The 12,988-nt window shown below is 49.3% G+C and overlaps 1 protein-coding gene across 1 annotated transcript in view; it reads left to right on the top strand.

Moving 5' to 3' along the window:
• Positions 1-12,373, top strand: part of LOC119402460 (tumor susceptibility gene 101 protein) — a 255,350-nt gene extending 242,977 nt beyond the window's left edge. The window contains exon 12 of the mRNA XM_049418650.1: positions 11,154-12,373. Coding sequence (XP_049274607.1) covers positions 11,154-11,234 — 81 coding nt within the window. The 3' untranslated portion in view covers positions 11,235-12,373. The remainder of the gene's footprint in view (positions 1-11,153) is intronic.
• The last annotated feature ends 615 nt before the right edge of the window (positions 12,374-12,988 follow it).

Here is a 12,988-nt window from a genome sequence, read left to right as displayed (position 1 = left end):
CACACGTATACCTGGGTGAATATCGCCAAATTCAATCAGTACATGTTCCATCGTTTCCTTAGTTCCCCCGCAGCATGTACATTGTTCTTCTTCGTTACTGAATCACGCGTTCTAAGGCAGCCCGACCTTGCTTCAAACAGTAAAGCGCTTCCCCTTGAATTATCATAAAACCTTTCCCTCCTTATTTCGTTTTTTCCTTTTCGGTAGTTACTCAGAGCCGGCTTCTTTTCCATCGCTGTCATCCAATAAGTCCTCTCCGCCTCTCTGACCTTCCGCTTAATGCTCCTTGTTGCCATATCGCCCGCACTGCCAGCCGTATATTTACTGGTGAGCCTCCTAGTTCTTTTTCTCCACTGCGTGTCAACGCTTTTTCTATACAAATACCTGAAAACCTTCTCTGCCCATCTACTCTTCTTCATTTTCCTCAGCCTCTCTTCAAATCTCATTTTGCTCTGCGCTTCCCTCACTTCAAAGCCTGTCCATCCCACATCACCCTTTACCGCCTCATTTGTCGTCTTCCCGTGAGCGCCCAACGCGAGGCGGCCCACCGTCCTTTGATTTACATCCATTCCTGATTGCACCTCTGACTTCATGCACATCACTGAGTTCCCAAATGTAAGCCCCGGAACCATCACACCCTTCCACAGCCCTCGAAGCACCTCGTACCTATTGTATCCCCATAAAGCTCTGTGCTTCATAATTGCAGCATTCCTCTTTCCCTTTGCTACCGATGCTTTCTCTTGTACCTCCATATATCTATCCCCCTCATTTACCCATACTCCGAGGTACTTGTACTCGCTTACCCTCGGTATTTTTTGGCCCTGTATTAAGACCGTATGGTCTCCGTGATCATTGAATACCATCAATCCACATTTTGTTGCACTAATTGCAATCCACATTTTGTTGAACCTAGAGTTACTGTATATGCTACCTTTAACAGGCAGCGCCACCAGACGGCCGCGGCGGAAAACTTGGGATTGTCGTTTGTTGCTCCCGTGCCCGCAGTCACGGTAGAAACGCATGGCTCCTCGCCGAAAGGACGTAAAAACGTCGCAGTAGTCCGGTACTTTTTCGTACTTCTGCGTGCATGGCTGGCACAACAGCTGTAGGAACACCGTTCGGAAGCAACTAGCTTTAAAATTCTGCGGTTTACCTCAGAAGTCGGACGAAAATGAAAGACAACTCTACCGCAGCTGTGCGGGGCTGCGTAAGCAACGCCTGGAATTCCGTCCATAAGTGTCCCCACTCTCGTGCGTTTTTTTTTCGCATTTTATTATTTATTTTAAATTTATACACAAGCTTACAAGGTCACAAAGAAATAGGAAGATAGCAGGCTAACAACGGCCACCTAGAGGGGCAATGTACCTGTCCGCGTCTTCTGCTCTCACGCGTGATTTCTTGCCAGCCAGAGCGGCGAGCAGGGGTGGCCGGTGCGGAATCAGACACAAATTTGCCGCGTCCTCTTCGTTGGGAACGAAAACAGTTCGGTATGGCTCAGCACACGTAGAGCACTGAAAAAATCAAAAGCTCACCTCCACTCGCACGTCGTAGTCCACGGTTTTCGATTGCACTCTGCATTTCCCAATAATGTCGGAATCGCGCACATCAATTCTTCTTTCAGACCACACACTGACCACTCGCGTGCAACTTCGTACCAAGCGACCAAGAACTCCTCTTGAAACGCACGTTATTGCAATTTCAATCCTACGGAAACCGCACAACAACACACGATCGTCGCTTCTTGTCTTCACGTTCACGCGCGGGCTGGCGGCGATGCGCTTTAATAGCAGACGACAACCAGTGACGAACTGATGGGCGCTTGCACTGCCTTGCAGTCTCACTGTCTGTAAAGTGTGTGTGCGCGTTGTGAGCGTGTTGGTGTGTGTGTGTGTGGGGGGGGGGGTAATCTACTGTTCCCCGCGTGGTGTCCAAGCGACGCAAAAGAACTTGTTTCCGGCGCAAGCAGCTGGGTTTGTCGGCTTTTTCTTTTCTTTTCTTTTTTTTGTTGGTAGGGCTCGCAGTTCGGTTTTCAGTGAAAAAAATGACTGAGAGGGGTCTCTCTTTCTCGAATGGCTTGAAGCGAATAGGGAACGAAGTTTTGTGGAATGCTTTTTTTTAACAAGAGTCGCTGCCTGCTGGTTTTTCGGCTACAGCTTTAAACTAAAGTCCCTAGATTTTTCCTTTTTACTTAAGTACCGACAACTGCCTCCTTTCACGGCCCTCTCTCACGCGCAGCTGGCGTCCGACGCCATTTTCTTCCTAACTTGGAAGATTTACAAAGCCATGTGCGTCTAAGTACATTAGCCACGCATCTTTCAGCGGACAATATGCTACCGCGACGCGCCTTTCTCCTCTCGTCAACCCCCTGTCATTAGTGAATGGGGGACGCGTTTCACCAGGTGCTGGAAAAGAGTTAGGAAGAACATGGCTACCGAAAACGAGCGTTAGCCAATGAGATTCGTCGCCGGCGCTTCAATGGTTGTCGGTACTTAAGAAAGAACAGGGAAAAATCTAGGGACTTTACTTTAAACGGCTGTAGTTTGAGAGGTTTTTGAGACAGAAAGAAAAAAACATAAATACACGTAAGTTAGCACAGCGTATTTGCACACGCAGACAGAAAAAAAAAAGAACTACGGTGGCCGCTCTTGGAGAACAGCGGCCGCCACAACCATAGCCGCCGCCTTGAAACATGCAGACGGGCCCGTAGGCGACAATCCTAACAGTGCGCCGCTGGCCCGATAGAGGGCGAGAGCAGTAGCGCTACCATAGAGTTACTGTATATGCTACCTAAAGGTAGCATATACAGTAACTCTACGCTACCATACCAGCTCACGAGGTCTATACGTCCTACACGGTGTAATCGCGACTTGGGAAATGCATTTCGCTTTGAGTCGGGCGTCGTTGTCGTCGATCGTCTGCTCTTCACCGTTAACGTGATCGACGAGCCTTACTCATTTTATCAAGTTCGCTTTTCGGAAGTGCCAGTCAAGCTTGAAAATCTCTTTGAAGCCGCACTGCAAGCGGTACATTGTGAGCCGCCGCAAGCGCACCGCGAGAGCTCCGCACGTGCATAGAAGCGAGCACCAACGCGGTTAAGACAGAAGGGAAAACGCGCGCTGCTCACACCCCAGTTTCTCTTTTTCTGCCAGAGATGGCGCTGCCTGTCAAAAGCAGCGCCATCTGCTACTGGAGGGTTCTGCCACCATAGTTCTGCTAGAGGACGGTCGTGTTTTTCGTGGGCTCCGGAATGACAGCGTCAGATAAGTTTTTTTTTTTTTTTTTTGCATGATTCGAGCTGGTTTTTTTAGTTATATGAGTACATAAGCCACTAGATTGAAGCTTAATAGGGCTTACAACTTTGTACTGTTTCCTGTGTGACAGTTGCCTGGGTTTTTTTTATTATTATTTGTTTGTTCGGACATCACGTGGCTGAAAGGTACACATGTGCTTTGCAGTGTAGCATACTTGCGGAGTTTAGTGATATCATTTGGCTTTAAGTGTATCTAATCCGCCGTGTGAACGATCTAGTCATGGTCAAAAAGACCGTAAAATGTTCAGGGTGCGGAATGGGATGGAAAATAGAGGTTTGTACGGATGAGAAGACAGAGGGAGCTGACGCCAAGTGTAAGCAATGCGAGTTAGAGGCGAAAATGGAAATAATGATGGCTGCCCAGAATGAGCTCATGGTAAGAATCGCCGAGCTGGAGAATGCGTTGGCGAAAAAACGATGGCTATGGGGGAAAGGCTTCAGTCAGCCGAGGAGGGGTTAGCAAAGGTAGTCATGGCGAACAAGGAAGCAAGCGACAGCGGGAACAGAGGGGCATCGACCCCCACAGTGGTAGACGCGAAGGGGGAAACAGGTTTGGAAAAGACAGGTGCAAGGGTCACAGGACCCAGCGTCCGCGAAGTCGTTTTGGGAAGGGGAGGGGACAATACAGCAGCAGTGGCCCGCGCTACAGTGTACTAGAAGTATTGGGTAGTGGCCGGAGCGGCGGCCTAGGCGCGATGCGTCCTGCATAGAAGGTCGCCAGATGGCGCGCAAGCTCGTTTCCCGAGCAGCGGCTGGTCGCTCCCCTATTCCGTGGCTTCACCTTTGCCGCCTATGCGTTGGGAGTTTCCACTCCAGCATTTTTTTTAAATCCTCGTTTACACACAAACGCGTTGTATGAAGTGTAGTGCGCGTGAACAGAACTATCGTGCGAGCGGTGGAACGCAGAATGCATCTCTCGCTCCTCTTGAAAGTTAACTGACCGGAGCGTTTGCCGTCGTTTTGGAGCAAAGTTGAGTCCGTCTCGGCAAGACGCGCTCATGAAAAACGCGAAATGTATGCAGTTCCTTGCACCGTCTCGGGGAGCTACATCTGCGCGAGGCTGAGCGTAAGTGACGCTCAGCTAAAAGTGTCTAATAGTTCATTCCTCCTCCTCCCGGCTGGCCGGCACGAGCGAGTGCATCGTCGAAAGGTTTTAGAATGTCATGTTCATTTTTCCTCGTGCCAAATATGTCACTTAAAAGACAGCAGGATTGGGCGTGTTGGTACAACATTATTAAGAGTGTGTAGCAGCTCAAAACGACAGGAGGAGACAGAAGAGAAGAACCAGAGCGCTGATGTGTCTTTTGTCCCCTCCTGTCATGTGCGCTGCTACGCACTCTTAATCAAACATTTCAGCAAGGTGTTATGTAAGCAACCCTAAGATCTGTAACATGCGATGATAGTACATGGCGCTTACCTGCAGCAATATCTGATCGGGATGCATGCACTTCGTGCTGCTGCAGGAGAACGCATCGAAATTTAGCTTTGTGTTTATAAACTCCGTCCCGTTCGCGCTGAAAAGTTTTCGAAAAGCCTCGAAGACGCATGAAGTTTGTAGCTGCATGATACTACACTGCAATGTACAAGTGAAGCTGTTTTTTTTTCATGTCTCAAAGGGTGCTTTTTCCCACATAAAAAAAAATTAACAGCACAATGTCGCAGAACAAGTTAAGTGCTTATCTTCTTTGCTTACTGTTCCTGAGCAAGATCTGCTGAGAACAATGCCGTATGCAATGTCTACGGAGTGTTTGAGGTGGCATGTGATATCCTTGCTGTAGTTGTTGTCAATTTCTGCTTGGTCCATGGCACCCTTGCAAAGAAAAGCACTATCGGAGTATCTAAAAGTCTCTGCCGCTTCCTTTACCGATCTGATTGCAACGTCCTTCCTCTCTTTTCCGCGAAAGTGTAGGCGGGCGGTAACTGTGTCTGCGCAGTCCGTTGCAAACATCAGCACTCTTTCGTGAAGAAGAGCAAATTGTTCTTTTTTTACACTTGTCGTGGCGAACACAACACCATCAAAGTCCGAAGCCTCAAGTCGCGCCCACCCGTTAGGGACACTCACAGTGTTCACAATCGTATGAAGATCATGCCGGGGCACCATCCCATCCAGACTGTCGTCGCCATCCGCACCCACATCTGGGGATGACGTATCAAGAACATCGCGTCGAGACAAGCGCAGCTTCTTCGTGCATGTAGCTGGGCACGCAGCAACGCGTTTTCTCTCTGGTCTTCGCTGACGCGTCTCCTTTGAGAGGTAGGCTGGCAAATCAGGCAGAAGAGTAGCGACCGCGTCGTCGGTCAGCGCCGGCTTACCTCGAGGAATCTTTACTTCCTGACCGTTGACGACGTGCACATAGTCGCGCAAAATAAAATGCTCCTCAAAGTGCCTCTCGCACGCAGCTGAAGTCTCAGAAAGAGTCTTGTCCTTGCGGTGAAGATTTCTGTCCCAATTTCCGCCGTTCATTGTCCTTCGGCACCCCAAAAAGAGACAACGTGCGTCCATTTGCTTCTCGAAAACCAGGATACCCGGCCGCTCTTGCGGGTGCATAGCAATGCGTATCCGTTTTTTTCTTCTTCGTTTCCATTACCCTCAAAGCGTCATTAGCACAGCGTCGAACACAGAAAGAGTCACGGCTTCACTTGCAAAAAAACACGCTGACCCGTCGCAACAACATGCGGTAAAGTAAGGCGGCAAGCGCTTGCAGCCGGCATGGTCTCCTCGGGAAAAGCACACCCGCGCCCCTAGCGGGAGTTTTCGCTCTTGGCTTCACGCTGCCTACGGCCGCCGCCCTCCGCTCCGGCAACTATCCAATACTTCTAGTACACTGTAGCCCGCGCTAATAACCGAGGCAGTGGCCAGGTGCGGGACAGTCCAGCAGAAAAGTCGGAGCACGTGATAATCACCGGGGACTCGAATTTAGTTAGATGCGCAGAAGCAGTCAAGGAAAGGGTGAGAGGCGACAAACGAGTTTTAATAGGGTGTATGCGCGACAGGCATCGACAGCGACATGCAGGCAAGTCTCGCTGTGTACTCTGGGTAATCCGCCATTTTGAAGCAATAACAAGCAGACCAAAGCAGGTAACGTTTCTAGCCTGGTCGTCGATGTGTGGTCGCAGTCGGTCTCCGGGCGTGTGGTTTGGCATCTCCGTGCAAGAATGCAACATTGTTTTGCGGCAAAATGACGCATAATCAAACGGATTATGCAGCGACGCTGTGCGTCAAAGACCAGGCGCGCTACAGTGAGAAAGCTGCCCTGTGTGGTGTGGACCCCTTTGAGCTTCGGGAAAGCGACTGAGTAAGAGACATCAACCTGTGGCCGCGAATCGACACCGCAGACATAAGCGAGTTCCTTGTTTTGAGGACCAGCTTCCTTACCCGCCAGCAACTAAAGGCTTAAAAAGGATTAGAAGGCCACAATTTTGTGACCAGCGGTTGGGTGCGCGAGCCATCGGTTAAGGAAGTTTCCTCAGACTCCGTGATTCTCAAAACAAAGGTACGTTAAAGTGTTTTATTCTTCTAGCCGAATGCAATGTTATCTTTTTGCCCAGGTCAATCACTCGCAGAGCCTCAACAGGCCACCTGTGGATTCATGGGCTCTGTGCAAGTGCGACGGTGAAGTCGTTGCCGCGCACTGTACGTGCATGGCCGGGAACGGCGATGCGTGCTCCCATGTCGCGGCACTGCTTTTTTACGTAGAGTACGGCGTGCTCGTGCGGCAGGAGCGTTCGTGCACGGACAGCGCCGACTCGTGGCTGCCGACGCACATCAGGAAATTGGATGTGAGGCCTAGTATCGCTGAAATGGATTTCGCGTCGTCGACGATGAAAAAACGACGATTAGGTGCCGATGCCAGTGCAGCTCGTGAGCCGAAAAGCCCTTGCAGAGCCAGCAGCACCCACTGGAGACTGTGGCCCTGCGAAACAGAGTACACCAACGCTCTGCTCAAAGCAATGCCTGCATCCGCGGTGCCTGAAATAACACTTTTACAATGACAGGAACGGGCAGCGCTTTAAAGTAGGTAACGTAGGTGCGAGACTTGCATATTTTATAAGAAGTGTCGGCAACACACTTTGTACTTCTGCGGATTATCGGCGACACCCTTCCTGTTGAGGCGGGCGATCCACTCGCGCTGCCGGCGTTGCGACAGCTGTCTCGTCTTGCCGCATTCACCCGCACCTTTGGAATCTTGAAAAACCGAAAGTTGCTGAGGTTCTGACTCTTCTGCTTAGCCTTCTCTTTCTCGGCTTTTGCAGCCTACAACGGCGCAGTAAACCATGACAGCTATCATGATCATCCATGACACAATAAAAAAAACATGGCTGATCCCTGCGTCATAGGAATCGGTATAACACGAAAGTGAAACGTGTCTTCACAGAAGTTGTGCTTATCGTGTAGTGATGTATGATAGCTTCTACAATGTCTATTGGTGTTTCGCAGCTATAGCACCGTTTGGCGTCGATGCGCCCATGTTGACGCCTAGTGGCATGTCTCCATCGCGACGACTAAAGCCCATTTTAGAGTTGGTCCAATTTAGAGTTGGTCCTTTGGTGCGCCAGCGAACGCCGGTTGTGGTCCAAAGACCGAGTCAGAGCCGAGAGTCGATAATACAAACGAAAACGAAATATATTCTCAGTTAAGGCAATACAAATAACACAAACACGTGCACACTCGGCTGGTACCCGTTACAGCTTCACAATATAATTCAGATGGTGTTTACACAACGGGAGCTAAACAAACAGATCACACGCTACGAATGCAATCGCATGCATTACCACTATTCAACGACAGTTAAAGTCCTGAATAGATAATGGCGTATCCAGTCCACAATACTTGGACGGTAATCGAATGCTTCTCTTCAAGGAAACACTCACGCCAGCTCCAGCGTTGATCGTCGTAGCTCAACCGTCGTCGTGACTTGTCACGGCTCACATGGTGTCGTCATCGGATTCTTCCAGATCGACGAGCGACTGACCGCACACCATCATAAACACGTCTTCTTTGGCTAACGAAGCCACACGTAGCATAACTTCACCATCCGGGCCGACTGACTCACTCCTCTCTCGACTCTCTCACTGACTGCACTACTCCTGTCTGCACTCCTCGTCGCATGCTTTTATCCCTTCTCCCCTGGTTTCTAGAAGCGTCGGGAGTGTTCTCCGGCGCGTAGTACAGCTAAGCTTGGGGAAAGGGCGAGAGCTTTCTCGTAGGTTCGAATCGCGGCGGCATCGCTCGCGGATGCGTCACCTCTTCCTTCTAGAAACACCCAGGCTTTGCCGGGCGTTGATCGTGTTGTCTGCTTCTGGCTCCAGCGGGTGAGGAGAATGCGGCGCGCCGGCGTCTTTTGATGCTTGTTTTTTCGTCTTTCGCGCTTCTTGGGCGCGCGGACGCGCCGTTCTGTCGCGCAGCTGCTTGAAAGCGGCTGCGCGCGCGCTTTATAACACGCTAATTTGTGACAGTATGACAACGTCTAAAGCGGCAGTATTATCTTATGTGCCTTCATTGTGTGTTCGTTTTCAGTGCGCTCTTACCCTTCATAAACAGGCAATATTATCAACAGCAGTGCCCTACTTATCGAGAAATTAAGCTAGCATCACATGACGAGCGGCACATTTTGGAAATGATCCGGATGACGTGGGAGAGTTCGACTACAATTGATCACTCGTAATCAAAGTCGCTGCAATAAAAAAAAGAACCTTCCGTGCATCAAGAGACGTAATAAAATGCTGCTTGTTCATTTCTGTTCATGGCAAAAAGAACCTCTTTGACGTTGCCATGGGGAACGGCGCGCGTGGTTCAAAGGTTCCGTTTTCGCCGAACTGCGCTTCGCCCGGCACCCTGCTTCACTCACGCGGTCGCGTCTTAGTGGTAGTTTCGGTATCGCGTACTGCCGCGTGTGTTTTGCGCGCTCGTGAAAGTCGCTCTGAGAGAAAGTTCGACAAAATGCCGCGTGCATGCGATATTGCCGGATGCCCGAATGGCGCACGCCGCCGCGCAGTAAAAGCGGGCAGCAGTGACGCGAGAAACACTGCTTTCAGGCGGGTGATTTGAAGTGCGCTAACGCGATGCGGACCACTAAAACGTGATTTTATATCAAAATAAGCACTTCCTTGGCACAAAAGTAGCACTACGAGGTTTCTGGACCATTATTTCAGCAATCAACGTTGACTTAATATTTGCCTTTAGTGTCCCTAACGTCATTCACTTGAAGAAAATCGTTTGCAACGCACAGTCAAACAGTGCACGGAGTGAAAAAAATTACAGCGTATCCACGGATGAATGATGAAGAGCTTGGGCGAAGCTCCTGAAGCAATCATGGTCTCGGGATCTGCTTCTCGTTGAGCCCGTTTCGCAGCGGTGTCCTTGGCGCGCACCGTCTGGCTGCCGCCGAGCGAGCGCCAAGCAAGCGAACGCGGCGCCAGGCAGATCTCGAGGCGGTGCGCGCCCGCGAAGCCGCCGACAAGCGCGCGCCCGCCGCTGCGCTTCGTTCATGCTCCACCAACGATCCGACACGTACGGCGACGATCCAGGAGAATGAGAGAGGCGCTAGCTCCCCGCGCATCCCCGCGCAGCAGCCAATCGGGGAGCAGCGGCACTTCTAGCGCCATCTAGTGTCGATTCACACAAGCGCCATATTGCACACAATTCTATTGGACCAACGCCATCTAGGAAATGAGACGAGAAATGGTGATGACGACTCAGATTGTGTGCAGCGCCATCTAGAATATTGTCCCTGAACTGCAGTTTGTATGTACTTCTATGAGACAGCGCCATCTATTGCATTATACGGGAGATACTGCCGTTTGCGCCGGTGACGCCGGACAACGGAGACGTGACAAGGTTAGACTAAGAGGAGCTACGCCCCTAAAAAAAAACTGAATTGGCGCATCAACAGAAAATCACGGGTATGCAAGCAGAGAGCGAGAAAAAGTATGCACGACAACCATAGAACATAGAGAGACAGACTCGCTGCTGATAATGTGTATGCACCGCTCCACAGCGGACTTCCGCGGCACGGCACGCGCCGGCCTGTAGATTGTGGAACTGGCTGCCATCGAAAAATGCGTATATCTGGCGTATCTGACATCGCCACGCATGGCCTGGTATATCTCGGCCTTAAAGGGGTAGTGCCACCAAATTTGTGGCTTGCGCGTTCTTTGCTGTAAGCGTTTCCTATAGCTCCAGGAGGCATGATGCACGCACCAAGATTCATGTATTCTCGCTAAATAATTTAATATCGCCTTTTGATGTGCACAACTTTCGGTTTCGGTTTCTGGGCGCCGAGGTTGGGCAGTGACGTAGAAGTGTAGGAGGCGTGGTCACGTGACCACACAAGGCTGTGACGCACTTAGCCAGGAAGCGATCGAAACTCGGCGAGTGATGTAGCAACCGATGCTTTGCCGGTACTATAGTGAACTAGAATATATTCTAGTTCACTACAGCCGGTACGTACGTTGCGGAAGTGGCGGAGGTCCGGAGGTCACTCACGTTACTACAGCAGATTCGGTGTGACGTCACTACAACTTTCGTTGCCCATCCTACAGATCTACGTCAGTGTTGGCGCGCTAGCGATGGGTTTCGATCGGGAGAATGGGCATTTAGGTACACTTTGGAAGTAAATTAAAATATATTCTAAACGTTGCTGTGTCCGACCCTTCGTGTGGAATGTCCTTGCATACAGAGGAAACCCACAACAGGCTTCTTATATAGCCTCAAAATTTGATGGCACCACCCCTTTAAGCTTTGGCCAAGTTGGTGCATGTGCACAAAGATTTAGCGCATTGTTGTAGTCATTTCACTGTGTTAAATGTCTCAGATTCACTAAGCTCATTGTGCCCATTGCAGCATGTTCGAGAGCTGTCGAGGAAGCAGTTTCTGCTGCGAGCCCTGATGCAGAAGTGCCGAGAAAAGGCCCAACTCCCATAGTCAAGAAATGGCCCGACCAACTCACAGCTTGAAGGCATCAGAGCCTGGAGCCCCTGCCGCACCAAGATGTCTGCGGATGGGACAGCATCGCAAGCAACGTCATCAAGCCAGTGTGGACTATATAGTTTATTCATGCAGAGAGCGCGACAGGAGGAGTCTGGTGCTAGTGGCTGCCAACCACAATGCTCGCCATCGTGGAATTGATGGGCAGAGCATGAATTTCCCTAAACTTCAACCATGAGGTTTGAAATGACTTTGTGGTCTCTTGCGTTGCTTCTGAAGCTTCTTTGTTTTTTGTCACAGATTGGCCAGATGGCTACATATTCTTACTTAACCTGAAGCTCCATCAGTGTGTGGATTCGAAAAGACAGTGGACAAATATTGTTGTTTGAAATATGAGAAATAAGTGCATGTTATGAGTCTCATTCGCTAAGCCAAATCATGGTTTTCCAACTACATATATGAAAGCATCGCAAGTTCGCTTAGCATGGGAATCGTAATGACACCAATCATCAACTTTAAAAACAATCTTATTAAAACACTTTGTTGAGTGAGTTGGTTTATGTCGTGATAAAAAAAAACCGTAGCACAAAAGGAACAAGGACAACACTAGAATAGGGCCAGTAGTGGGTCCTCGTGTCATGTTTGATATGTTTTTCTGTCTCAAAACAGTGTTAGCCTAGCACCTTAAGCCACGAAGAACAGTAAAAGAAGTTACAATACCCTCCACGTGTCCAGACCAAATCATTCTACCTATGGAGGCTTAATGACTGCAGTGCCATATTTCCGTCTGGTAATCTTAGTACATGGCAGTGGATGAGCCAAGAATATGTCGCCTGATCTTCTTTGAAACCTTTTTGCTGTGTACGAGTGCCACCAATCGATTTTGTAAGAAGACTCTGGCATCTTTACAAGTATTGACTCTTGTTTTTATTTCGCAGTGTTGAAGTTTTTTTGTTTAGCCTTAGTTTTATCATAGTCCTTGCTGCTGAAGTGATTACAACGCGAGCATTACAAGCCTCATTGATCGAAATCCGGTGCCGCTGTATATGGCATCATTATAAAGGCATGACATGGATAGCTTGTCTTCAGTATGGTTTGTCTTCAGTGTGGAGTAATAAAGCTTCCTTGAATTTAAATCTTCGTAAAAATTTGAAAATAGACTGCATTGGGAATGCAGCTGCAGCGAGGCAGTGGGTCTTCCACGTTGCTGCTGAGGTTTTATGGGCACAGAAACAAAGTACCCAAATACGCACAAGATTTATTGACTCGCCTTTTAAAGTAGAACATCAAGGTATTCTATTAGTCGCGCACTTACCGGAACTTAAAATATGCCGACGCACTTTATGACGACATGACCAAATGCATGTTGCCGACCATTGCATCTAGTAAGTCGCACTATTTTTGGTGTTCTGCTTTATTTCATATTTAGGCAAGGCTAATTAACAAACTGCAAAAGCAACAAAGGTGAGCCAAAATTCTAATTAGAAAGTTGTAGATCGTTTTAGAAAGCGTCCGGTTTTCAATAAACTTAGTTGGAGTACAGTGCCCGTCCCGTCATGTCTTTGTGCTTGTGTTAAAAGTTTAGCGCTGGGTGTCTTTCAAAAAGAAAAATGTGCGTCACCTACTAACCCCACAACGTGCTGCGTTAACCGATTAGGCAGGTTTTAGTGTTTTTCGGCTTACTGCGGGGGCCTGCGAAATATAAAAAAACATGGCTGATCCCTGCGTCATAGGAATCGGTATAACACGAA

Source organism: Rhipicephalus sanguineus, chromosome 8 (assembly GCF_013339695.2).
Source record: "Rhipicephalus sanguineus isolate Rsan-2018 chromosome 8, BIME_Rsan_1.4, whole genome shotgun sequence".
Lineage (NCBI taxonomy): Eukaryota > Metazoa > Arthropoda > Arachnida > Ixodida > Ixodidae > Rhipicephalus > Rhipicephalus sanguineus.
The sequence above is the reverse complement of the archived record's forward strand: the minus strand, read 5'-3'. Positions and strand labels throughout refer to the sequence as shown.